Consider the following 26,716-nt stretch of genomic DNA (forward strand, 5'->3'; position numbering starts at 1 on the left):
GCATGTGGTGGGATACTGCCGCCGATTCGTTTACGTTCCGAATCTCACCGAAGCACAACGTGGAGTTGCTTTCCGGAAGCAGGATGCCTACCAAACGAGAAGTCCTGCGTATGTTGATGGCGATTTACGATCCTATGGGACTCATCTCCAATTTCCTCATCTACTTGAAGATCCTACTGCAGGAAATCTGGCGTGCCGGATGCGGCTGGGATGATGAAATCAACGGGAAGCTAGCCGAAAGATGGATAACCTGGGTAGAAGCGTTGCCGAACGTCCGACAAGTGAGCGTACCTCGCTGTTACCGCAATGCGACGTCTGCTGAATCTACGAATACCGTGGAATTGCATATTTTCTGCGATGCGAGCGAAAACGGAATGGCTGCCGTGGCTTACTTCAGGTTCGAAGAAAAAGGAAATACGGAGTGCGCGCTGGTTGGCTCAAAAACAAAGGTGGCCCCTTTGAAATTCCTCTCGATTCCGCGACTTGAATTGCAAGCGGCCGTAATAGGCGCTCGTCTAGCTGAATGTATCACTAACTCACACCGAATGAAAATATCGCGACGGGTTTTCTGGACCGACTCCAGGGATGTGGTATGTTGGCTCCGTTCTGATCACCGACGCTACAGCCAATTTGTGGCATTCAGGATCAGCGAGCTACTAGATACAACACAAGTAAACGAGTGGAGATGGATTCCGACCAGAAAGAACGTAGCTGACGATGGGACGAAGTGGGCACGGTTGCCAGACTTTCAGCCAAACAGTCGTTGGTTCCGTGGTCCCGATTTTTTGTGGGAGCCTGAAAGTGAATGGCCTGGCGACGGCGGAGATCAAGGATCAACCACGGAAGAAATCCGTCTCAGCGTTCTTCATCATACAATTACCGAACCTTTGTTATATTTTGAACGCTTCTCCAAATGGAAACGGCTGTTGAGGACAGTTGCATCGCTTTGTGGTGAATCTTCGTAAGCATATCAATAGAACGGCCACAGAACTTGGTCCGCTAACGCAGGAGGAGTTGAATCGTGCCGAGAGCATCATCTATCGACAAGTTCAACAGCAAGCTTACCCGGACGAAATCCAACTGATCTGCAGCAGTAACCCAGGGGTGCAGCCATGGGAGCGTACCTTGCCGAAGACTAGCCCGCTATATAAGCTCAGCCCAGTCATCGATGAGCACGGTGTTCTACGGATGCGTGGACGTATCGATGCTTGCGAGTATGTAGATGAATCTACCAAGAATCCGATCCTTCTGCCCAGGCGCAACTACGTATCCGATCTAGTGCTCGGCGACTACCACGCTAGATACCGTCACCAGAATCACCACACTGCGCTGAACCAGATTCGACTAAAGTACAACATTCCCCGTCTCCGTACAGAGTTCGAACGAGTTCGCAGAAATTGTCAGCGTTGCAAAATTCGGCAAGCGAGTCCCAGGCCTCCAGCAATGGGGAACCTCCCAGCTGCCCGGTTGGCACCATTCCAGCGACCGTTTTCTTACACCGGAGTCGACTATTTCGGGCCGATGCCAGTGATAGTCGGCAGACGTACCGAGAAAAGATGGGGAGTACTTCTCACCTGTATGACAAGCAGAGGCGTGCACATTGAAATAGCACATTCGCTGACGACAGACTCTTGCATCCTAGCGCTACGCAATTTTATTGCTAGAAGGGGTCCACCGCTCGAGATGATTAGCGATCGAGGAACGAACTTCATCGGAGCCTCGAGGGAGCTGCGCGAAGCTCTGAAACTCGTCGACGAGAAGAAACTGATGGTCGAGTTCGTCGGTCTTAACACCAAGTGGACGTTCAACCCTCCGACCGCTCCACATTTTGGTGGATGCTGGGAGCGCCTGATCCAGTCTGTCAAGAAGACCATGAACGATTTCGACCCCCCGCGTTTGCCTTCGGATGAAATTCTTCGTTCCATGTTAATGGAGATCGAGATGATATTGAACACAAGACCGCTCACTGACATACCTCTAGATAATGACACTGACCCCCCCTTAACACCGAACCACTTTCTGTTAGGTTCTTCGGATGGGAGTAAGCCCCCAATCATTTTCGACGACAGTCCCACTGTGCTGAAGCGATCGTGGAAGATGGCCCAGGTATACGCCGACAACTTCTGGAAGAAGTGGATTGACGAGTACTTGCCTACGTTGACACGCAAGACAAAGTGGTTTCAACCGGTAAAACCTATCCAGGAAGGTGATCTGGTGTTGATAGCTGACTCCAAGCTTCCGAGAAACTGTTGGCCGCGAGGACGCGTGGTCAAGGCAGTTCAGGCAACCGACGGACAGGTTCGGCGCGTGACCGTTCAGACGTCGAGCGGACTTCTGGAGAGACCAGCGACCAAGATTGCGGTGCTAGACGTCGGTGCAAACGGTGGTAAGCCACTCGAACAACAGCGGCGTACCGAGGGGGAGTGTCACAACCCTGTGCCTTGTGACGCACCTCTCCTACCACAACAACCTCGGTAGCAGAATCCACCACAAAAACCTCGCCACCAGAATCCAACTCCGACCGTGGTTTCCAGCTGTCAAACGCGATGATGTGGAAGTTTTTCTTGGTAGGGCAAAAGAGTGAACAACTTCCATGTGGATAGGTGAGGTTTTTTGTGAAAGAGGAACAACTTTGTTTAAAAATTAATTACTCCTACATAAATCTAGATTAAATACTAGGGCGGTGTTTTGCAAACTTATGAACTACTTACAAACTATACTACTAACTACACAAAAGACAAAAGGCAGGTAAAAAATCAAAAGGCAAATCATGCACAGTTTAACCTAACCATAAAAATTTCCCACAGCTACACATAAATAGTACGGATTGTTGCGAGTACGGACAGATTTATTACTAGAAGAACAGTAAACGTAAGTAGCCATCAACATAAACTCGTATATTAAAAAAAAAAACAAACACATCTAACAAGTATCCTAAACATAAAGATACACACGAATTGTAGCTTATAGCCCAAGCCCAAACTAATGTATGTATTTCTTATTAATTCTTCCCGAAGGGATTTTTTAACATCCCGTGAAATAAATGTTAGAGAATTGGAAATATTTTTCTTCCTGTCGGTTGCTCGCACAACAATCATTGTTTTTGTTTATGATCTGGCATAAACGTCATGCTATATCACGCCAGCGTAATGTGAACACCTCCACTTGATATCTATATCATCTAGCTATATCACGTGATATAGAGCGTAATGAGAACGGAGTAAAACGATGTGTTCGGGGTATCATCCAAACCTTTTGTGCGATAGTTTATCCATCCGGGATACAGTTCGTTTATGGTATTTGTTTATTAGGGCTGCCCCTAGGCGTTACCTCTATGCTTATACATGCTCACCGTCGAAGTTACCTACAAATTATTAAAGATTATTTTGATTACTGTTTGATTACCCAGTTATTCAAAATTAAATGATTTTTTCGAAAAAAATGCAGTTATTTTTGATTACCGGTCATCTTCCAAGCTTGGTAGAAACCTTTTTTAGAGCAAAGCTCTTCCAAGCAAAAATCCAACAACCACGAATTTAGCACATTAGAACACCTATTTGTACTCAGCTTGGCTTTAAGTACAGCCCTGCATACGGCTACCAAACATGCAAAACATAGTGCTGTCAAAACCAAACAACAACAAATCTGGGCAGACGCTTTTGCACTTTGTGTATGTTTAAATTTCGGAAGTCTTTTTTATTTTAAATTCGTTTTAAAATGACTATTTTCAAGTTGAAAAATTTTCCGAACGTGTGCAGACTATGCCTGCAACCAAAATCATCAGCCGAAATAATTTCACTAGATAGCTACCGACCCGCATTCGGTAGCTCGATCTCCGAGATGCTTGAGGAAGTCAGCCTGAAGGTTCCCTTCGTAAGTTGAAAATTTCAATTTGCGATAATTATTGTGGTTTGATTTTTTTTACCGGATAAATCTCGCTTTAGGAATTGGCTTGCTACCTCCCGGTGGAAGCGTGCGAAAGTTGTTTGGACGTGTTTGAGTTATTCTACAAGTACAAACGGAAGTTGGATCTGATTCAACGTTTTTCATGTTGTCTGGCCGATGTCAAGTGCGGCAATCAACGGCCTTTGGTGGAACTCTTCGACGGAGAAAAACAGCAGCTTCAGGTCCTTTTCAAGGATTTGGATCTATGCGATAGGGAGGACGCTGGCGTGGAGGAAATGCTGAAGGAGTTCAATGAGTATGACCTTGCGTCGACGATATGCATCAAGGTTGAAACTGTTGACGACGAAGAGGTTTGTGGAGAGGTGATGGCACTTTCCGAGGACGGAGTCGAAGAGAAGCTGGATGTGCCTAGTTTTTTGAGCGAGTTTCAGAAGGCATTGGAAGAACGGCATGATGAGAGTGAAGTTCATGGCGAGGTGGTGTCAGAAGCGGAAGTGCCTGATGCGGGTGCAGGTCAGAGTACTACCGGGCTTGATGAAGATTTAAAGTCTGAATACACGATGATTGAAGATGATGAAGAATACGAAATTGATATGGAAGATGATGTGGATTACTCGGCAGACGAGAAACCGCCTCCACAGAAGCGGCGTTACGTTCGGTTACCGGAAGAGGAAGTGGATGAGCAGCAGTGCGGTTTGAAATGTACTTTCAAAACAACATTCCCTTCTCAGTTCGAGAAGCACCTGGCCAGGGTGCACGGTGATGAAGTAGAAATATTGTCATGCCATCGGGTTAGCTGTGCTGGAGATCTGTTCGATTCGCTTGAGCTGTTGAGGCAGCATAAAAATGATGCCCACAGTACGCATATTTGTATGGTTTGCGGTAAGGTGACGAAGCATTTGATTGCTTTGGAGAACCACACGAGGAGTCACGAGCGTGAACGGGATCCGACGGTACGGTGTTCAATGTGCGATGAAATGTTCAGAAGTGAGGTGGAAATGCAGCGACACGTTACGAAGGCACACATGAGTCGATTACTGTTCGAGTGTCACGAATGTGGACTGGGTTTCAAACAGTAAGTGCTGCTGGATTCGATGAAAATCGGGTGGGAATAATTATGGACTTTTTTTTTCGCTTGCAGCAAACTGCTGTTGACGCAGCATCTGCTGACACATTCCGTGGAACGGAACTATACTTGCAATCAGTGCGAGATGGCATTCAAAACATCGAATCATCTGCGGAGGCACATCCGTACGGTGCATACCGAGATTCGCTACACTTGCGAGCATTGTCCGATGACCTACGGGCGGCGGGATAAACTGCGGATGCACATGGAACGCGCTCACGACGTACGTAAAATCTTTCCGATCGATGGTTCATTGGTATTAACATGTTTCGTCAAATTTCCTATCCTCTCACATAGATCCAAACGTACTTCGTGTGTGAAATTTGCTGTACCTCGTTCGAGTCGGACGGAAAGCTCCAGGAGCACAATCTTCGCCACGAAAACGCCCAGGATCTGGAGTGTGGCATCTGTTTGACCAGCTGTGCAACCCCGGAGGACTTCAACGAGCATATGTGCATCACGTATCAGTATGTGATTTTCTTGTGTAGGTACCGTTGGAAGAATTATAATTTTACTCTATTTGCATTTTAGGGAGGATTACGTTTGCTGCAACCGTGACTTCCGTTATCATTCCTTCTACAACCGGCACATGTTCCTGGCTCACGGTTTGAATACAAATGCACGGGTGAAACCGAAAGCCGGGGTACTGATGGGAAAGCAGCGCGCTTTGAGGGTAAGCATCGAACAATCTTTCGTGCCGAATCCATCATAAACCCTCTCCCTCTCACTCGATTTGTCGTTTTGTAGAAACCCGTGGAACGTTGCCCCAAATGCGAGTACGTTTTCGCAACGCGAAAGCTGAAAAAGCAACATATGGAAACCTGCGAGGGGCAGGTGGTGATTTTCGAAATTGAACCAGTAGCGGATGAGGCTGGTTGAGAGGATTTCTTTTTTTTTGTCTACTATCCCGCCACAATGGGTAGAAAACTTTTTTCTGCTGTTCGCTTACAGTGAAATTGTAATTATATAGATTTTATTACTAGCGATTTGATGTTTCATTTAATTTCGGATCGAAATCCTCCTTTGACCCCTAGGGGTAAGATTATCTACAAATGCTTATTCTTTTGTCTAAAGCATTTGCGTATTAAGCGTTTTCGTTTGCTGTTTGCGATTGAATTGTTTTGAGTGACAAAGGAACATATAGGTACTTTGGCAACACGGATTCATAAGAATTGGGGGGTGTACCGTCCTTACCAATCAGCCGGGGATCTATCGCCTATTAGTTATCGAAATTATCGCTATAGTAGGAGTTGAAGTTAATTCTGCAAATACACGCAAAGAAAGGGTATCAAGCCATGGAAATAATTCAACGTCAACTTCCTACCTGTGAATGAGATTGATAAACTTTTCCGAAGGATTTTGCGTGGCAATGTCGGTTATTTTGTGCATCAGCGACTTGATTTGATTGGTGAAATCGCAACGGAAGTGCTCCACCCGTTCGGAGAACGTCTCGGTCGGTTCCATCGAGGTGGCGTCCTGTGGTACGAGAAAAAGAACAGTTATAATTGATCAAGCAATGCACGCAACTAGTCCAACATGTCGTTGATGTCTTGAATATTGGTGGTGATGTATTGATTATTGTTGTTAAATGACAGCTTGGCGTATTCAAATATGCTATATGTTAATCGTTGCGGTTGGTTCCCTCTTCGATATTGCTCGAATTATAGAAAAGCTATCGATTACGTCAGACGGCGGGGCCTAGATCGACATAGGTGCACGAATCAAGATATCTAGGGTTGCTCTTGCGAGTATATCAGGCATAACATTTGATAACGGCACAAAAGCATTTGTAAACAAACTTTCTAAGGCCCTTTACACGCGAACCAAAATACGCCTACGCAAACCAATACTATTTTCGGAAAGGTGATAGTTGCCCCTATCCGATGATGTTGTTGCTATGCGTGGGCGTACTTTGGTTCACGTGTAAAGGGCCTTAGAAAGTTTGTTTACAAATGCTTTTGTGCCGTTATCAAATGTTATGCCTGATATGGCGTAACTTTTGTCGAATGGGACCCACTTTGACCCATTCATTAAGCTCGCAACCCCCCAATATTGAGCACAGATGTTGTAAAAGACCCTTAACACTCAAAACTGGCGTTCTAGCCAAAGAAACTGCACTGAAACCCAGAATCAAAATACCATCGAACTTGAAAATGAAATAAAAAAAAAATGTCAAATTAGTTCACCCTTTATTTCCCAGAAGGTTTTTGGTTGTTTTGAGATGCCAAAATGTATTTATGAAAAAAAGGACTAGAAAAAAAGATGTTCCATACAGCTTAAAATTATCGAATCCATCAAAAAAGTTCTTGTTTAAAATCAATAATATGCTAATTGTTTTTCAATAGTTACTTATTTGAATCCTTACGAACACATTTGGACGAGAATAATGAACACATGGAGAAGCTTAAATAAGTACTGCCTATTTAATGGTAGATGGTCACTAGACTGATGCAAAATTTGAAATTTTCGCTCCGCAAATTTTCGTGTTCAAACGGTTTTAAATCGGGTCCTGATTAGCCTCCGAAAGTTTAAACTTATTTGATAAGAATCTAACTTGGCACAAACCATTTGAAGTTTATATGGAAATTTGTATGGGAAACAAAACTTTTTGTTCGTTGTCTTCTAGCTTTTTAACATATTGTACTATTAACACATTCTATTGCTATTCTTATGGGAAATTTTATCAGCTACAACTTTGCAGAAAATCGTTTTTCAGCCAAATGTCAAATTAAATAGTTATTAATTGTTGAAGAGATTGATAATCTTATGGCAAGATTAAGCAACTGTATTGTGAGCAACACTGTATTCTGCAGTGTGACATAGTAGCCATGATTTTTGTCTTCTATTCTACGCGCCATAAACACCAATGTTGCCTGCTGAACAGTTGATTGAGCATAATCATAAGACATCAGTGACTTGAATCATTAATAATTTTTGTTCCTTACATTTGATCGAAAAGTGGTCTTCAACAAAGTTGTAGCTGAAATTTTTTAAACAAGCTCAGCTGTCATTATCTAAATTAGAGTAAACTGGCTAATTTTGAGATAGATATGAACCGAAATTATGGTTTCTCTATAGTAATTCCCATATAAACTTCAAATAATGTGTGCAAAGCTTTTTTTTTTGACGTAGAACTACGTCTTTGTCGACTATACTGGGGTGCAAGTCAAAAAATATGTGTGGTGAAGGAGTGTTAGGTTTTGAACGCTTGTAACTTTGTCATTTATAGATGAAATTAAAATCCAAATACGCCAATCGATAGGATATTACATTACGAACCTGTTGAAATAAATATTTTTCCAATTTTTCTGTAATTAAACTTTTGAAAATGTACAAATTATAATTTTATCACTGATTTCATGAAATAAGCCTTTTCCCAAACCCAGTCATCATAAACATATACCACTTGGTTGCACATCATTCTGCTTGAACCTGAAAAGATATAAATCAGCGCTGCTCTCATGCCACTGCTCATTAACGCTTCGGACGGCGTGGCGCTTGGTCCTGCAGCAAGCAGGACCAAATCAGAGGCTTAAGGTGGATCACGGCGTGACCACAATGAGGAAAAGCAATAATGTAAACCCCCTCCACCCTTCACAACAATCTCTCGGCCCCCCCCTCAACAACCTCTCCTACCCCCCCCCCCACCATCAAACCTCTCCTACCCCTCTCCCCACCATCAAACCCCCCCTACCCCCCCTCAAATACCTCTCCTAACCCCCCCACCCCAATACCACTCCTAACCCCCCCCCCCACAACAAAAAATAACCCGAAAGCGAGACAGACTTTGACGATCCCTTTTTTCCGGGAAATAATTTTTAAACAAACCACAATCATTAGTAAAATCAAGTTTTACCAAATTTGAACAAAAAATTGCATTGAAGACATACTTGATTACATTCAGTTGGTGAATTACACACAACTGACGGTAAAACATATCTGGTGCCTCTATATATGCAATTATATTAACATCCAAAGTCCATCCTATTTTACATATTCTGCACAAAAGAAACTTTCTGCTCCGCCCTATTCATAAAAAACTGCGGGAAATTCTATCAGGTTCTGAACCTGAAAAGATATAAAACAGCGCTGCTGTCATGCTTTTGCTCATTGTCGCTTCGGACGGCGTGGTGCTTGGTCCTACAGTAAGCTGGACCAAATCAGCGGCTTAAGGTGGATCACGGCGTGACCACAATGAGGAAAAGCATTAATGTAAACCCCCTCCGCCCTTCACAACAATCTCTCGCCCCCCCCCCCCCTCAACAACCTCTCGCCCTTTTAACAACCTCTCCTACCCCCCCCCCCCCACCATCAAACCTCTCCTACCCTTCTCTCCACCATCAAACCCTTCCTACCTCCCCCCCTCAAATACCTCTCCTACCCCCCCCCTCAAATACCTCTCCTAACCCCCCCCCCCCCACAACAAAAAATAACCCGAAAGCGAGACAGACTTTGACGATCCCTTTTTTCCGGGAAATAAATTTTAAACATACCATCCTAGAAGGGACGAATATCAACATCACCCAACGGTTCTTTCGGAACCATAACATCAAACGGCCCTTTCAAGGGCCACAAATAAAATTAAAAGTGTTGATTTTAAAACTGAATTGCATATAATGGAAATTCAAATAGTTACCAGTGTCTACACCAAAATATGTAACGGCTTGTTTAGGACCATACATTTGAACTTTCATAATTTATTACATTCCAGGAAAAATACTTGAACCAACATTGAACACTAACAAAATTTCAAATATTGTTTTTATGTGTCCCACACATGAGTTGTTGCAACGTGATCAACAAATCAATATCTATGTGTCGGCCACATACTTAATATATGTACATATAAAAACCATGCGTGACCACACATACTATTCATTTGCGTGTAAATTTCATGTGTACTTCTGAGTGGATTCTGTTTATGTGTGGTCAAATGAAAATCATGTGGAATTTCACATGGATATTTGTCAAGAAAAATGTGTAAATTGTTTTGAGTCAACCATAACCGAAACATTGAAATACTTGAAAATTTTAAGATAAAGTATAATAGTCAAAAATGCATGAAAAACATCAATTTTGTGTGGTTCTACGTCATACTGCGGTCGTGTCTAGGACACAACCCTTTACTTTTTTTTGTTGAATTCTTCATTAAAGAGATTTTTAGCCTTAGGCTAGTTCATCTCTAAATGTGTGCCAAGTCAGTTTCTCACTAAATGAGTTCAAAAATTTGGGAAGCTGATCAGAGCCCAATTTGGAACCGTTTGAGCATTGTGGAGCGAAAATTTCAAATTTCGCCTCAATCTAATGGTCACTCCCTTGCTTAACACACCAAAAACACACTTCAACCATAGAGGTAACTCTAAGACCACTGGGTCCCGAAGAAAATCATTATTATTTTTGGCTCACTCAGTACCAGAACAACGGTCCCAAGCAGTACCAAGCTATTTCACTCACCCCTGCATGTTCTGCATGAATCCACACACCCCTGATGTTATCTGTCAAACTTTCATAGCGAATCAAAACAAACATAGTGTAGTAATAGAATTTCAACTAGAATAGGGTACGTTAATCGTTTGCTTGGGACCAATAGGCTACTAAAGTGGTGAGCCAATTTAAAATCGTTAGTTTCGTATTGATTGTTGCTTCAACACTCTTCCGTCACATCCAATTTCAAAGTTTCAATCAATTCTGGCACCATTGCCCATGTTTACATGTTTACATTTCTAGTATTTTTGTTTTGTTGCTCACTCAACTTACTGGAGGACAGAGATAGAAATTCTCACTCAGCTGCACGATACGCATTTCCTCACTCAAGCTACTTTTCGGTGAGTAGTGAACCGTTCACATTTTCATCTCTCCTTTTTCATCGATAATTCATTATCCTCTCTCATACATAATCCGAAAATATCTCTCTTCAAAAACCAACGAAAATACTTTTTCATCACCCATTTGGCTCTGAAAACTACCAAGAGCGAAAAAATTAAAGGGTTGTGTCCTAGACACGACCGCAGTATGACGTAGAATTACGCAAAATTGATGTATGTCATGCATTTTTGATTATTATACTTAATCTTTATTATAACCGAAACAGGTTCAAAACTCTCGACAATTCATGTTAGCATAATCAGACCACGGTTCATCTTACGCATGAGATAATGTATTTAAATGTAATGTAATGGTTAATAATTTACAGAATTTCCCCTACATAACTACTTTGGGTTGATCAATGTTAAGTTATTTTGCTGTGATCAATGTACACTAAATTTGACATCGACATCGACTGCAATAGGAACTGACACTGTTTCGTCACATATTTTTTGTTGATTTGCACCTCAGTATAGTAAAGAAATACGCCATACATGTTGTGGGATAAAACAATTGTCAAAAAATACATTAATTTTTTTCAGTAGCTCCATCATTAGCTTTAAGTTAGGTTTCTGAAGCAGAGAAGAAAGTGAAGATTGCATTTTATGATAACGCAACAGGCAGTTGTTTTACCTGTCAGAAGACGGTACTTTAAATATTGAACAAAATGTTGGTTCATATGTCAACGAAGTAGGAGAGGAAGGGGTATAACGATCATACGGGGCTTAAGCACCTCTTTGTTCTCCAATTTGGAGGATAACCCTAACATAAAATTACCATGCATCATCATTATGTACTTTACAGCGTGTTCGTAGAATGATTGCAAAATAGAATACTGTGACTTTTCTCAAATTAAACGTTTGGTTTCCAATAAGAAGGTGCTTAGTAAAACATTAATTGAAAATTAGAGGATTCAGCTATTGAATTTCGAAGTCAGAGCAAAAGCTTGTATACAGGTTCTCCCCCTGTTTAATGTTTTGATAGTAAACATCATAGCTAAGGTACACCGGCGCAAGTTGAAACAGTACGTATATCTCTTTGGAAGTGAATATTCACTGTATTAGTACAAGACACTGAAGAAGTCTGCACATTGTAGACGAAATACGCGTATCCGTCAAGGATAAGCAAATAAAGTAGTGGAATTAAATGGAAAATACTAATCCTTCTCTCTCTCATTATTAACTCCACTGTTTGACACTAAACTAACAAATGTTCAGCTCGCTCTCATACAAATTCCCACTGAGGGGCGCTAAGATGGTGATATTTAACTACGTAGACATTTTTTTGGGATTCTTCCTACCTTCCTCCCCCTCCCCCTCGTAGTTAATTAACAGCCCCTTAGTTGAACGGGACCCAAGTCACCTTTAACCACTGATTTGCTCCTGCTTACTGCAGGACCAAGCGCCACGCCGTCCGAAGCGGTAATGAGCAGAAGTGACTTTTTGAGTTTGAATGATCTATATTTCTTGTATTTGTTTGGTTTACATGTATGAATTTTCAAGTGACACAGATGCGTCTTTTCAACTTTAGTTATTTTGAAATTTTTAATTATTATTTACTGTTTATAGTCCTATCAGGCCTGTTAAAGTATGACCACCTTTAGTGGGATTGGTTTGTTTTGAATTGAGCAGAAGTGCGACAGCAGTGCTGATTTATATCTTTTCAGAGCGATGTGCAACCAAGTGGTACTCGATTATGATGACTGGGTTTGGGAAAAACGCTTATTTCATGAAAACAGTGATAAAAATATCATCTGTACATTTTTCAAAAGTTTTATTACAGAAAAATTGGAAAATATTTATTTCAGCAGGTTCGTAATGTAATATCCTATCGATTGGCGTATTTGGATTTTAATTTCATCTATAAATGACAAAGTTACAACCGTTCAAAACCTAACACTACTTCACCACACATATTTTTTGATTTGCACCCCAGTATAGTCGACAAAGACGTAGTTCTACGTCAAAAATATCTCCCCAAATTGGTCGGTTCCAACCCAATGTGATGTAAACAGTCGAGGCTTGGGAATTCGCTGTCCCTTTTGTTCTTCCGCTGATTAAATGGCTGACGGAGTGTGACATCATACTGTGTTATCGATTTAAACAGCGGCAGAACGAAAGGGACAACGATTTCACATAGCCTCACCTGTTTGCATTTCATTGGTTTCAACCAGCCCGGCAGATTTTTTTTATTTCTTTTTTATACCTTCTGTCAAATCATAATGGTCATCCATAAATGACGATGCAATTTTCTTATCAATTTTAGACCTTCCCTCCCCCTTCGTGGCGTTTTTTCTGTACCTTATGCACCTACCTACCGTACCTACCGTTACAAATGTTGAAAGTTTCTTGAACCCTCCTCTCCTTAGATTCTCTAATTTATGGATGTGCCCTAACTGTTGTTTTGGTTCTTAATTTCGGATCATCGCTTGCGTGCGGAAAGTGATTTTTCAGGTGTATGAAAGAAGTGAAAAATCATTATCGGCATCAAGAATTCACTGAAAAAGAAACGATTTATCTGCCGCTCATGCTCTCCGAAAAAAATAATTCGCTGTTGCTTTTCTCGCGAAAACTGCTGTGAGCGTATAATATTCTCTCGCTTCTCACATTCTCATCTATTTCTCCTAGCAGGTGATATATGACGTTTCTCGCGTAACATTTGAATAGGGCCTATGATCAAAATGTAAACAAACCGATTTTTGATACCATTCTGTAGCACTGGTAATTAGCTACCAGTCGTATAAGAATGTTCCGCATTAACGATAAAAATCATTAAAAATAACTTGATTTTAAAAACGGCCGATCCACGAAATTTTTCCAATCATTCATGCTAAAACGGCCTAACCTCGGGCCTAACATATATTTTTTTCGTTCGATGAGGTTCCATTCATAAGCCTAGCGACGTAGAAGGGCCGATGATTTAAAAATTTCAAATCAAAGCTAGGCCCTACTGCTTGAGACAGGGCCGATGATTTATTTAACGTTAAGAAAAGGCTTAGCAAAGGGCCTACAATTTATGATGACAAGCACAACGGCTTAACAAAAAGGGCCTAACAATTTAAAGATTCACAAAGAGGCTTATTACTGTGATATTAAATTTTTATCGATTTTCATGTATTTTTGAAAACGTTTCGCATGTTTTGGATGTTGTGTACTGAGATATAGTAACTATTGTTATTGTGAACAATATAAATGCCTAAAATACTTCAATTTATTTATATAGGAATTAAATACTGGCGGAAAAATTTACAATTCATTTTCTGGATTGTTTACATTTTGGACATAGGCCCTTTTCAAATGTTACGCGAGGTTTCTCTTCTCAAGTACACTCAAAAATATTACAAAACGAATATAGATTAAGTTTTATGCATTTTATGGTTTTTCAAAATTTATACATTGGTTCGATTAAAATTTTCGTCAAAATTATACTAAGTCCGAATAACGGAGTGGAATTCGATCAGTGTTTACTAAAATGACAGGAATAAGAACATCTGGATTCCCTTCGGAGCTTCGTGCTGGTGAAGGGCTTTGTCCCAGTGGATTTCTACTGCGCCTGTAATCTGCTGGGCAGCATCGAAATTGTAAGTATTTTTTTTAAATATTATTAATAAAAAATAAACTAATGAAAAAAGCTTCCTGAGACAATTATTTATTTTTATTTGAAAACAATAATATTTACCATAAATGAAATAAAGAAGCGAAAATACATTCTCTTGAATAAACCGTATCTATGCATTGTGAGTATGTTTCGATTTTATACTATGGCACGCATAAACCATTTTTATACTAAGTTTGCATTCTCTACCTTTATACCGACCTTTGCGTCGGTACGGAGAGTTGCTATTTAGCGTAACTTTTATACTATTTAGATTTCAATATTTTTTGAGTGTAGGCGAAAATTTCGATCTCTGCTGGAGGATGAAGGCCGGCGCACAATGGATACATTTTCGGGTTTTTTGATAGTTAGCCCATGCATTATCTGTCAAAAAACCCGAAAACGTATGCATTGTGCGCCGGCCTTGACGATTTTAATTTCTGCGTATAATAACGTAACGCCCACGCTTTCTGGTGGCGGAAGTGCAAATGGTGAAATGGAGAAGCTCGTAGAGAAGTACTGCGGTAAACCAGAGGCTAAACCTCGACTGAAGGGACTAGTCAAAAAACAATACGAGGCAGAACCCAGCCACGGAGGACTATTGTTCAAGCCACGGTTACCATTCGTAAGCATAAAGCCACCAAACGCCGACAGGGCATCTCATCCGGTGGCGCAGACAGCAGTAATGAGAGTTCCACCCAAGCTTGCAAATGCTCATTACAGCTAAAATGCCATTTTTCGGATTTATGAAGCTATGAGATAATTCTTATTCACAAGATGCAAAAAGAGATGGTAAAGTGTGTGTATGACACATAAAACATGTCAATTTAGCTTTCAGAGGGTCACAATAGCGATTAGCTGTAACCACAAACGAAGTGACAGACGACTAACTGGCGAAGAAATCCATTTAAATAATGTGGTTCACTGTAATAGAATTTTCTTGGAAGCTTGTGCCATCATCCACCAGATGGGTTAGTTTTTTTGTTTTGATTTGAACAAAGTTGATTTTGTGTACAATGATTCTTTGACAGTGTGCAAAGAGTGCGTATTATTTTGTCATTTTTTTATGCATTTAAGTTTTGAGTAGAGTGAAAGAGATAGTACCAAAGCATTCTAGTACATTTGGTGAAAATGCTAGTTCAATCTAGTAGTAGTGTTGCCATGTGGTACAATCCAGTAGTAGTGGTGTTGCCATGTGGTACACTGAAAAATTGCAATAGCTGGTTAGTCACCAATGTTTTCGAGCCGCTCCGTCTGTCACTTCGTTTGTGCTGTAACGATAAGCAACGCGATGAGCGAGCAATCAGCTATCATAAAATCGCTAGTTGTGACCTTTTGAAAGCAAATTGTCAAATTTTATATGTAATACACAAACTTTACCACCTCTTCTTGCATCTTAAAAATAAAAATTATCGTTATAGTATAGGGTAAATTATGGCTTCGGCACCCATTGACTGTTTTCGGCAACCGAAATTGAAACGTTAATTTCACTGTATTTTCCCATCAAAACTCTTCGCTGAAGGTATTATCAACAATCAATACGAAACTAACGATTTTAAATTGGCTCACCACTTTAGTAGCCTATTGGTCCCAAGCAAACGATTAACGTACCCTATTCTAGTTGAAATTCTATTACTACACTATGTTTGTTTTGATTCGCTATGAAAGTTTGACAGATAACATCAGGGGTGTGTGGATTCATGCAGAACATGCAGGGGTGAGTGAAATAGCTTGGGACTGCTTGGGACCGTTGTTCTGGTACTGAGTGAGCCAAAAATAATAATGATTTTCTTCGGGACCCAGTGGTCTTAGAGTTACCTCTATGGTATTATCATAGAGGTAACTCTAAGACTAGTAGGTCCCGAAGAAATGTGCTCAGCTTTTTGGCTCACCTCTGGTACTATCTTCGGTCCCAAGCTAATCGATGTACCCCTCGAAACATAGGAAAATCCACGAACCCCTCATTTCATCTGTCAAACTTTCATAGAGAATCAAAACAAACATAGTGTAGTACTATAATTTCAACTAGAATGGGATACGTTAATCGATTTGCTTGGGACCAATAGGCTAGTCAAGTAGTGAGCCAATTTCAAATCGATAGTTTCGTATTGATTGTTGGTATTATGCCGATTCCTTACCTTTTCAGCTTCAATCTGATTACATTTTCACGACTGTGCAATCCTGTTATGCCATATATTTCTTTAAATGAAATATACACACTACAAAATACGGCTGATTTCGAGTTGCCGATAATAGAACAGCTGGTTAACACGCAGTTAAAATGGAAAGGGTGCCGAAGAAAAAGAGACTGCCGACAATAGTCACACTCACCTGAGAAGTTTGGAGCGTTGTAAAAACATGTTCAACCCGTTTTGATCAATTCTGTCGATTGGAATTGGTAGAACAGCAAGCAGCAGATAAATGTCAACAAACAAACCTTTCATGTATGTGTGTGACGCTGAGAAATCGCTAATAGAAGTTCGGACGCTGCTTAGATTGACGAGAATACGTAAATTCCCCTATATTTGTTTCATTATTACGAAAAATAAAATTTTAGCTGTAATGAGCAATTGCAAGCCTGGTTCCACCAACAAACTATCGATTTGAAATTGGCTCACTACTTGACTAGCCTATTGGTCCCAAGCAAACGATTAACGTACCCCATTCTAGTCGAAATTCTAGTACTACACAATGTTTGTTTTGATTCGCTATGATTTTTTTTTTAATTCTTTATTAAAGAGATTTTTAGCCTTAGGCTAGTTCATCTCTATTTCGCTATGAAAGTTTGACAGATAAAATGAAGGGTTAGTGGATTTTCCTATGTTTCGAGGGGTGCATCGATTAGCTTGGGACCGAAGAGAGTACCAGAGCAGAGCCAAAAAGTTGAGCACGTTTCTTCGGGACCTTCTAGTCTTAGAGTTACCTCTATGGTTCCACTTCCGACTCAGAAAGCAAGTCCGTCGTGCAGTAGCTGCAATTCTAGCACTAGTTGCAGTTCCGGAGTCACCAACGATCGAAAATTAATTTTTCCAGGAAAGCTTGCAAACGACGTCGGAAAGACGTGAAACCCAAACGTACCAAACCCAAAAAGTGAAAGACCTCGTCTTACAAATGCAGTAGTAGAGGTCATCTCCAGTGGAAGCAGTGTATCCAACATATAGTTACCTCTATGGTGTATCCATAAAGAAGGTCCCGAAGAAACGTATTAAGAGATGATCTAGCCTAAGGCTAAAAATCTCTTAAATAAAGTTTAAAAAAAAAAACAACCGAAGAAACGTGCTCAACATTTTGGCTCAGCTCTGGTACTATCTTCGGTCCCAAGCTAATCGAGGCACCCCTCGAAACATAGGAAAATCCACGAACCCCTCATTTCATCTGTCAAACTTTCATACACGTCGAATGAGAACAACCCAAATTTGAGTTTAGTTCACTCATAATCGCCAAAAGTGCAGGAACTCAGCGATGAGTAAATTTGCCTAATGTTTTCCTAGGTTTTTCCAGGATTTTCCAGGGAAAAATTCCCGAATTTGAGAAAAGTAAAGATTGCCCTAATAAACGGGTACCATACACTATCGATATCATTGAGTTCTCCAAGCAGGATCTCACGAACACTACACTAATAACATAGTTTTACACACACTAGCCTATACTGTCATGTGCACGGTAAGAATCAAACATCCATTTATGAGTCAAAGTGAACCCATTATCAATAAAATTGGCACCACTAATTAATGAGTAATTCATTATGCCAATTAAGTAGTAACTGTTAGCTACTGTTAGCAGAAACTCATTGTTGTTAAAATAATTTACTCATTAATGAGTAAAGCCACCTTTATCAAAAATGGGTTAAGCTTTACTCACAAAAGGGTACTTGACTGTTACCGTGCAAGCGTAGGGTTTGTTTTTGTTTTGTTGTTTATTTTTACTTTAGAATGACAGTTCTAACAACAAACAAAAAATTTCTCACAGCTAACAAAAATTTTCATCTCACTAACACACGCAAATCGCACCAATACGAACCCGCCTGGAGAGGACTATAGATGATACAACCAAACCACATAAATTTGGGATAATATCCCGATTTGGCGGTTAGGCGCTTTTTATAATTCAGTGCCAAATGTTGGCACTGAATTATTGTTTATGCGGGTGGATTTACTCAGTCTATTGGTACTACTCCGAGACTGAATAAAAATTTCGTCAATTTCCTCATTTTCCAGCAGATTTTTTAGGTTTTCCACAGGAAACCATGAGAAAAAATTAAACTCATCGCTGAGTTCCTGCACTTTTGGCGATTATGAGTGAACTAAACTCAAATTTGAGTCGTTCTCATTCGCCGTGTAGCGAATCAAAACATAGTGTAGTACTAGAATTTCGACTAGAATGGGATACGCTTATAGATGTACTTGGGACCAATAGGCTAGTCAAGTAGTGAGCTAATTTAAAATCGTTAGTTTCCACTAGAAATACTCAAAGGGAGAGATAGGCGGAGAAAACAAAATACAATTCGGCAGCAGGGATTTGTTCCTAAATTATCTTGCAACCCTTGCTAGAAGTTAGCATTTCAAATGACTTTTATTTTTGATTCGATTTACGTGCAAAATAATAATTGATTGCATCGCAATATTTTGCACATTTCTTGGTGCCATTCATTAACCAACGAAGATCAATTAATCAATAGAGTTAGAATATTGTTTTTGGTTCCAAAAACTAGTTGAATTTGAGAAGCACACAAAACATAAAGGTGATTGAATTTCTGTTCGATTGCAATACTCTCAAATTTATTCTAGTAAGAATAAGAAATCCTCGGAAAAATTCTAATTGGAATGTTTGATTAGCTCAGATTTTGACAGTTCATTTGGCTCAAAACATTCTCTCCGCCCCTCTGAGTACACGGCGAATGAGAACGACTCAAATTTGAGTTTAGTTCACTCATAATCGCCAAAAGTGCAGGAACTCAGCGATGAGTAAAATTTGTCTCATGGTTTCCTGTGGAAAACCTAAAAAATCAGCCGGAAAATGAGGAAATTGACGAAAATTTTATTCAGCCTCGGAATAGTACCAACAATCAATACGAAACTAACGATTTTAAATTGGCTCACCACTTTAGTAGCCTATTGGTCCCAAGCAAACGATTAACGTACCCTATTCTAGTTGAAGTTCTATTACTACACTATGTTTGTTTTGATTCGCTATGAAAGTTTGACAGATATCATCAGGGGTGTGTGGATTCATGCAGAACATGCAGGGGTGAGTGAAATAGCTTGGGACTGCTTGGGACCGTTGTTCTGGTACTGAGTGAGCCAAAAATAATAATGATTTTCTTCGGGACCCAGTGGTCTTAGAGTTACCTCTATGATAGTACCAATAGACTGAGTGAATCCAATCTTTACTTTTCTCAAATTCGGGAATTTTTCCCTGGAAAAGCCTGGAAAACCCTGGGAAAACATGAGGTAAATTAACTCATCGCTGAGTTCCTGCACTTTTGGCGATTATGAGTGAACAAAACTCAAATTTGAGTCGTTCTCATTCGCCGTGTATGTTTCGAGGGGTGCATCGATTAGCTTGGGACCGAGCTGAGCCAAAAAGTTGAGCACGTTTCTTCGGGACCTTCTGGTCTTAGAGTTACCTCTATGGTAGTATCATAGAGGTTGGTTATCGATCGTATAATTGAATGCAATAGGTTTTAGCTTGCGGTGGAAGGTGATGATATTGCAGCTGCGGTTGATATTAGGACCATGGCGAGAGGACGCGATTGGCGTAGAATTCCCCTTTCGGCGTAGATTCAAATACCTGCTATAGACTGGTACCCCTCAAAGTAAGCATGTAACAATGAGCGTTATCAACGGCATAGGAACACATTTTAGCAAGCGTTATCTGGTGAAATCTATTGCTTTAGGATAGGAGCAGGTGCCACTTTGTTAATACGATCTAGGATTTGTAACTTCCGTGTCCATTAGCAACGAACAGTGATGGAACATAAAAATTAAACAACACAAAACTTCTTCTTCCTAAACTAGGTTTGAGTATACCTGTTGGCATGCAAAGTCATAGTCCGACTCGGAGGAAAGCGAAAACTCATCGGTTGAGGCCAACATCGAACAGAGCTCGGCATCAATGAAATGTCGCTGTGCCTCCTGCAGTTTGTTTGTTTGTTCCGTTTGGGGTTTATTTTGACACGCACAGGCATTTCAATACACGCACATTACAAAAGCAGCGTCCCCGTTAAATGAATAAAACAAAAATGTGGAGAGAGAAAGAGACACACAATATTTTAAAGGTGGCTGCTATTTGTGCTATTGGTTTTTGGAATGGGTGAGAAGTTGTTTGAAGGACTTACCGCTAGAAAGGTGCAAAACTGAATGCAAATGTTGCAGAGATTGATGACAGCTTTCAGAAGATCGGGATCCGTCAACATGCAGTTTTTTATGCACTGGTCCAGAAAGTCCTGATGGTAGTTCAGGACGTCGTCGATGTTTTTAATCTGCGAAATTGAGTGAAGAGCGGTTTTTTTTTCGGAGAGATGTATAACGATCGAACTTACCTGTTTGATGTTCTGATAGAAGAGGTGCCAGTTGGGTTCGATCACCTCGATCATCATGTACGACTCAAAGTTCTGGATGGCTATGAGCATCTTCTGCCGCAGGGTAAATGCCGACCGGTACAATTTGGCCGTTTGCGGTGCGAACTGCTTGGTTCGATTGTTGGCAATCCAAACACGGCACAGTATCCGCTCGACGTACTTGAGATAGAACAGCAGTCGGAAAATCATCTGATACTTGGAGATGGTCCACCGGTTCAGTACGATGGAAACTGGCCACTGGGCGTTATAGTTGAAAGTGAAGCATTCGATTCCTTTCAGCTGGGATGTATCGCCAAGGGTGTCCAGGAAGACGTCCTCTTTTTTGACGATCTTGGAAATCTGAGTGACGATTCCGTAGGGCAGAAGCATGGTTTTGAGGTCGTCGTGATATTCGTCGTACCGAGCAGAGGACATGTTGAGTGTGACCTCGAGGAGATTCTCCAGTCGCATTGGACGAAGGTCATCGACGTCCTTGTTCAGATCTTCCTCGCAGGTATCCATAAATTGATCGATGAAATCCCCTTGCTGTAGAAGGAAGTAACGCTTCACGGAGTACAACCGACCCATCAGATTGTACTTGTCCATGATCAGGTTCAGTAGCGAAGAAGAAGCGTAGTTGTACGCATCTTCTATGGACTTGATGTACGTCTGATGTTCGGAATGAGTGTACTTTAGTGTGACGCAGATCTGCTGGTTATAGTCTACGGAGCTTCCGCATTCTCGGATAACGTTCAGGTATTTCCCGGTGCGTAGAATGATGTCGGCATATTTGTTCAGGATGCAGGGAACCTTATCCATTCGTATCGTGTACTGCTTCTCCCAGTAGTCCATTAGCTCGTTCTCGTTGAGATCCATCTCGTGATGTTCGATTAAAAACTCCTTACGAGGGTCATGAATTACCCCATTGAAGATCCATAGCTGCAGCATTTCCATGTAGGGTACAGCAGCCATCTCGATCAGATGGATCAACACCTTCTGACTCTTCTCGTCTCCCATAGTGGAAGTGATTTTGTCATGCAGCAGCGTAAGGACCGTTCCGCCTCGACAATTGGTCTGCCTAATTGCGGTCACAATTTCCGCTAGCACTTCCATCGTGTGAAAAACTGGACGCAGCAAGTAGAGTAGCTTGTGGAACGTAAGCTGCTGCTTGAGGAACAGCTCCTCCAGCTGCGTTATCGAGAGATAGTAATCGTTTATGATGGTCTGAAGTGCTGCCCGTAGAGCTTGCAAGACCTGCCCACTTTCGAGGGAGCTCGATGCTGCGATGAAATCCTGCACCTGTGAGTAATGCGATGCCAACGGGAGAATCTCCCTCACCATGTCCTTCAGCGATTCCCCGATCTGATCGGACACTTCAAACTCCACCGGATACAAACCCGGTGAATGGATTGTCTTCTTCGGCGCAATCAACGATCCCTTCACCCCCATCAAACAGTCCAGCAACTCTTTCAGGACGATCGGCTCTTGCGAACTCAGCGGAATGGCGGCCACATTCTTGTTCTGCATCGGATAGAGCTCCTCGTAGTTGAAGTTCCACGAGACGATCGGCCCCTTCTTGGCCATGTAGTCGAACGTTTGCGGAACTAGCGCAGCTGGTATCGAACCGGACGATCGGTTCGCCGCCGATCCGATCGCCGCCTGTACGAGTTTCTCCCTGATTTCTTGCACGTTCTCCGGAGTGATCTGCTCCGGAACGGCGATTCGAGTCGACGACAGTGGAGGAGTTTCGAACAGTGTCACCCGCTTGGAGACGGAATCTACGACCGGAGGCTGTGCCTTTTCCGCTTGCACTACGGACTTTTCCGAATGCTGAGTCTTGCAATCCTGCAGGAAATTGTTCAGCACCAGAACCAAGGCCGCGTACGTATCCTTCGAATTGGAGGACACAAATTCGTCCACATACTTGGCCCCGTTCGGGGTGGTTTTGAACAGCTGGGTCAGCAATGCTCCCAACCGTTTATTGCTATATTTCGCATCCTTGTTCCGGAAAATGGTCAGGACGTTATCCACGGAATAGGTGCATCTGCAAGCAACCAGATAATTTGAGAACGGCACGGTTGTAAACAAACCAATCCGTTGTGACTTACCCTGATTTTTTCACCAGCTCCGCAAGGATTTTCTTTGCTTTCAGCTCAGACATTTTCGCTCACTGTAATGGGACACTAACCTACCGACACATTTGTACGAAATTTCACCGAAAAACACCACAAAATACTGAAAAATGTTTGTCGGTTGACCACAATCAAGCAAAACTGTGCACAGGAATGTTTCTGTTCATCGGGGGGCAACGTCCGTCAGTTTCGGTTTAGATGAGATAGTACTAGATTGGGTCGACTCTTGCGATTGTACGTGACGTTAGCTCTGTTTATCAACGCATGTCATCGACAGCGGTCAAGAGGGAAAACAAAAACAAAATTTTCAAACGGGATTGAATAATATTCGCTGATATTTTTGTTTGAGAATTTCCCACCGGAAAACAGTGAAAATATGACGATAAGTGCTTTGCAGCACTTTCCCGACGTGTGTCGGCTATGTTTGCATCACAAACCGGCACCGGAGATGGTTCCGCTCGGCAGTACCCCGCCGGAGTACGATGCACAGCTCGTTGATCTGCTGGAGGATTTCTGCGCCCCCACACCGAAGGTAAGGGAATGTTGGTACATTATTTATAAACAAAAGTAAATTTTATTTAATAGGCTAAAATTGAATAAGATCGAAAATCTGTGATGTATGATTGCAAAAAGGGAGGTAGTTCCATGGGGGACATTGATTTTCAAAAGTTCAAAAATAGTTTTCGTTCAAAACCAAAATTACGTTCATGAAAATGTGTTCATTGCCTTTATTGGAATCTATACTCCAAATTACCGCTCTAAACTTTAAATCTAATATCGATTAAATATTTTAAAATGTGTCATAAGTAAGATTGCAAATACTTTCTTTAAAATGAAACATCACGTTTGGAGTAAGGTCTGGAGGGTCTGAAATCATGTTCTGCTGGAACGTCTGCAACGTCCCTCGTGAACATCTGGAATCATTCTCGTGAATGTCTGGAACCACCATAGAGAAAGAAAAATTGTCTTCTGGAACCTCGCGTCAGGAACGTTTGGAATCAACTTCTGCAATGGCTGGAATCGAAAACGTGTGGAATCTTCATTGGAAATGTCTGGGGTCACCGTCAATAGCGTCTGGAATCATCTTTGGGAACATCTGGAGTCTCCTTTCAGGAATGTCTGGAATCATCTTAGGAATCATCGTTGAAAACATGGGAAGACTCCTTTGGGCACGTCTGGAGCGTCTGAAATAATCTTCTGGAATGTTTGAAACATATTAAATTTGACTCTTCGAAAATAAATTAAAAATATTCGCAAATCCCTCTGTTGCCGATCGACCAATTTTCGACTAGCCATCTTAACTGTTATCTTCTTTTCTTTTATCCTAACTTCTATTAGGATCTCAACGCGCAACTTCCGTCTGCCCTATGCGAGCAATGCCAACAGGAATTCATGGCGGCATATAAATTCAAGCGAAAAATGGCTTTCTTGCTAGATTTCCAGATCGCTTTTGTCAAACTGAAACAGAGTGATCCCAATCCCTTGCGGCAGCTGTTTGATGAGTCTCATGATTACATGAACTTGCAATTTCAAGAACTGAGTCTCATAGAACCGGAACATACTCTTTGTTGGGATGATTTAGAGTGCACCGAAGCCGAGGCGAAAGAAGTCAATCCGGAAACCGTTGGAAATGTCGAGGTTATAATGAACGACGAAACTGATGAAACAGAACCGCACGTTTTTCATATTGAGTTACTAGAAGACAGCAGTAGCGAGTGTTTATCGGATAACTCTGCCAACATCGAGGTGGAGTATCTAGAATTTGAGCAAGAAGCAGAAGATCAGACTATGATCGTTGAAGAACCGGAAAGCAGTCCGGGGGAACGGCGGTCTCCTGCATCGAAAGTGAAATATGAGAAACCTCTGAGCTGTGACAAATGTCGGTTTTCGACTTACTACAAAGATACATTTGAATATCACAAGCAGAAGCATGTGGAGCAGGAAACGCAAACCGAGTGGAAATGTGGAATCAATGATTGCGAGGAACAGTTTGATTGGAAAGATCTTCTGGTACGACACAAGAGAGAAGTCCATCAGTGCTGTGTTTGTGACATTTGCGGAGTAGTGCTGAAGAATAAGTATTCTTTGGATGTACACGTTCGGAGACATAAAGGCGAGACACGGTTCACTTGCAAGTACTGCCCTTCCACGTTCTATACGGCTCAAGAGCACAAGTTACATCTAGGGTTGGTTCATGTTACGAGCGAAAGAGTCAAATGTGGAATCTGTGGTCTAGAATTTAAGAAGTAAGTTATTTTTAAAACTGAGGAGAACTCATCTAATGGTCTGTATCTCATTTCAGTGCCACTTGCCTAAAGCGACATCTGAAGTCTCATTCCGAGATTCGAAGTTACCAGTGCCCTTTTTGCGAAAAGGCATTCAAAACCACAATGCATTTGCACCGACATAAGGAAACGATTCACCTGAAAGTTCGATTCAACTGTGACTACTGCGACACATCCTATGGGCGAAAAGACAAGCTCCGGATGCACATAGAACGAGTTCACAACGTAAGTCTGCTGGAGGAAATACGGCTAGCTGCTTCCATTCATAAGTTTATATTCACAGATCCAAACGTATTTCCTGTGTGACATATGTCTGAAATCGTTCTCCACCGAGGATCAGCGCCAAGAACACATGGGCCACCATGCTAATCCCAAACCGCTGGAGTGTGCCATCTGCTTGGTGGCTTTTCTAACTCAGGACGAATTCGATAAGCATCTTTGCATTTCCTACCGGAAGGATTACGTTTGCTGTGAGCGAGATTTCAAATTCCACTCTTTCTACAACAAACACACGTTTCTGGTGCACGGTCTGAGAACAAATGCCCGCGTTAAACCGGCAGTCAATAAGTTGATAGCAAATGTGCGTGCAGAGCGGGTAAGTTTTGTTCGGTGGGGGTAGATTGATCGAGTTTTTTTAAAACAGTTCTGCGTCTGATTTTCAGAAACAAGAAGAGCGTTGTGCTAAATGTGAACGAACTTTTACAACCAGAAAGCAGAAAAATGCTCATAGGAAGGTTTGCCGCGGGAAGCAGTGAGAAGACCAATCAATTGAAAGGATGAAAGTACGGGGCCATTTGTGGTTGAAAAATTCAATTAATATTTATTTTTTTACTTTTCCTTAATTAAATGAGTTTTTTTTTTCTCTGAAAAATGGGTGTACCTATTTTAGAAAATAAATCCCTTCATGTGTGTTGTGTATGTTATTTAAAATAGTTGTATCTGCTTATGTAAACAAAGATTCAAACGTCAATATGTCGAAAGTCTTAGCTCGCCCACGCAGAATAACCCCACCATAATGTTGGGGAAACTTGAAATACATTGAGCTCTACAAGCAGAATCTCGCGAACACTAATGCAGTGCGTAAATTCATAGGATTTCAACAGTCGTCACAGCAATACATATGCAATTTTTATAAAATACATGTGCAGCTGGAAAAATCTATAGAGATCTCCAAGCACAATCTCACGAACACTAAAGGCTAATAACATTTGTATGGTTATTTTACAGAACGACGTGTTCGAGGTATTAT

At 41.4% G+C, this 26,716-nt stretch overlaps 3 protein-coding genes across 4 annotated transcripts; 2 read left to right on the forward strand and 1 right to left on the reverse strand.

Annotated features, from left to right (window-relative positions):
• The first annotated feature begins 3,697 nt into the window (after positions 1–3,697).
• LOC135704630 (zinc finger protein 700-like) lies at positions 3,698–5,926 on the forward strand. The gene is made up of 6 exons (XM_065226104.1): positions 3,698–3,873; positions 3,945–4,981; positions 5,048–5,255; positions 5,330–5,499; positions 5,564–5,705; positions 5,780–5,926. Exons 1-6 carry the CDS (start codon positions 3,718–3,720, stop codon positions 5,909–5,911), a joined length of 1,845 nt encoding a protein of 614 aa, XP_065082176.1. The 5' UTR covers positions 3,698–3,717; the 3' UTR covers positions 5,912–5,926.
• Positions 5,927–6,050: 124 nt separating this feature from the next.
• Positions 6,051–23,333, reverse strand: LOC135704622 (gamma-tubulin complex component 2 homolog). Of its 2 annotated transcripts, XM_065226089.1 has the most exons (6): positions 23,159–23,333; positions 21,033–23,094; positions 20,829–20,972; positions 20,521–20,625; positions 6,357–6,508; positions 6,051–6,294 (listed from the first exon to the last, which is right to left on the reverse strand). In XM_065226089.1, exons 1-6 carry the CDS (start codon positions 23,209–23,211, stop codon positions 6,252–6,254), a joined length of 2,559 nt encoding a protein of 852 aa, XP_065082161.1. In that variant the 5' UTR covers positions 23,212–23,333; the 3' UTR covers positions 6,051–6,251. The 2 variants fall into 2 exon arrangements, with proteins under 2 accessions (XP_065082161.1, XP_065082162.1); XM_065226090.1 differs by lacking the exon at positions 20,521–20,625 and having other exon boundaries at positions 6,052–6,294; positions 23,159–23,332.
• Positions 23,334–23,481: 148 nt separating this feature from the next.
• LOC135704566 (zinc finger protein 62-like) lies at positions 23,482–26,245 on the forward strand. The gene is made up of 5 exons (XM_065226028.1): positions 23,482–23,714; positions 24,521–25,428; positions 25,485–25,692; positions 25,751–26,062; positions 26,130–26,245. Exons 1-5 carry the CDS (start codon positions 23,559–23,561, stop codon positions 26,220–26,222), a joined length of 1,677 nt encoding a protein of 558 aa, XP_065082100.1. The 5' UTR covers positions 23,482–23,558; the 3' UTR covers positions 26,223–26,245.
• Positions 26,246–26,716: the final 471 nt, after the last annotated feature.

The sequence above is a fragment of the Ochlerotatus camptorhynchus genome, unplaced genomic scaffold (assembly GCF_037179485.1).
Source record: "Ochlerotatus camptorhynchus isolate MF236.1 unplaced genomic scaffold, CSIRO-AGI_Acam_v1.1 ptg000244l, whole genome shotgun sequence".
Lineage (NCBI taxonomy): Eukaryota > Metazoa > Arthropoda > Insecta > Diptera > Culicidae > Ochlerotatus > Ochlerotatus camptorhynchus.

Excerpts from the sequence above, each read along its gene's own strand:
- LOC135704630 (XM_065226104.1), top strand. The coding sequence starts at position 3,718 with ATGACTATTTTCAAGTTGAAAAATTTTCCGAACGTGTGCAGACTATGC. Across the intron at positions 5,256-5,329 it reads ACATGGAACGCGCTCACGAC|ATCCAAACGTACTTCGTGTG; the intron begins GTACGTAAAATC and ends CCTCTCACATAG. Across the intron at positions 5,500-5,563 it reads CATATGTGCATCACGTATCA|GGAGGATTACGTTTGCTGCA; the intron begins GTATGTGATTTT and ends TTTGCATTTTAG.
- LOC135704566 (XM_065226028.1), top strand. The coding sequence starts at position 23,559 with ATGACGATAAGTGCTTTGCAGCACTTTCCCGACGTGTGTCGGCTATGT. Across the intron at positions 23,715-24,520 it reads TCTGCGCCCCCACACCGAAG|GATCTCAACGCGCAACTTCC; the intron begins GTAAGGGAATGT and ends AACTTCTATTAG. Across the intron at positions 25,693-25,750 it reads ACATAGAACGAGTTCACAAC|ATCCAAACGTATTTCCTGTG; the intron begins GTAAGTCTGCTG and ends TTATATTCACAG.
- LOC135704622 (XM_065226089.1), bottom strand. The coding sequence starts at position 23,211 with ATGTCTGAGCTGAAAGCAAAGAAAATCCTTGCGGAGCTGGTGAAAAAA. Across the intron at positions 20,973-21,032 it reads TCTATCAGAACATCAAACAG|ATTAAAAACATCGACGACGT; the intron begins GTAAGTTCGATC and ends TCAATTTCGCAG. Across the intron at positions 6,509-20,520 it reads ATGACTTTGCATGCCAACAG|GACGCCACCTCGATGGAACC; the intron begins GTATACTCAAAC and ends CTCGTACCACAG.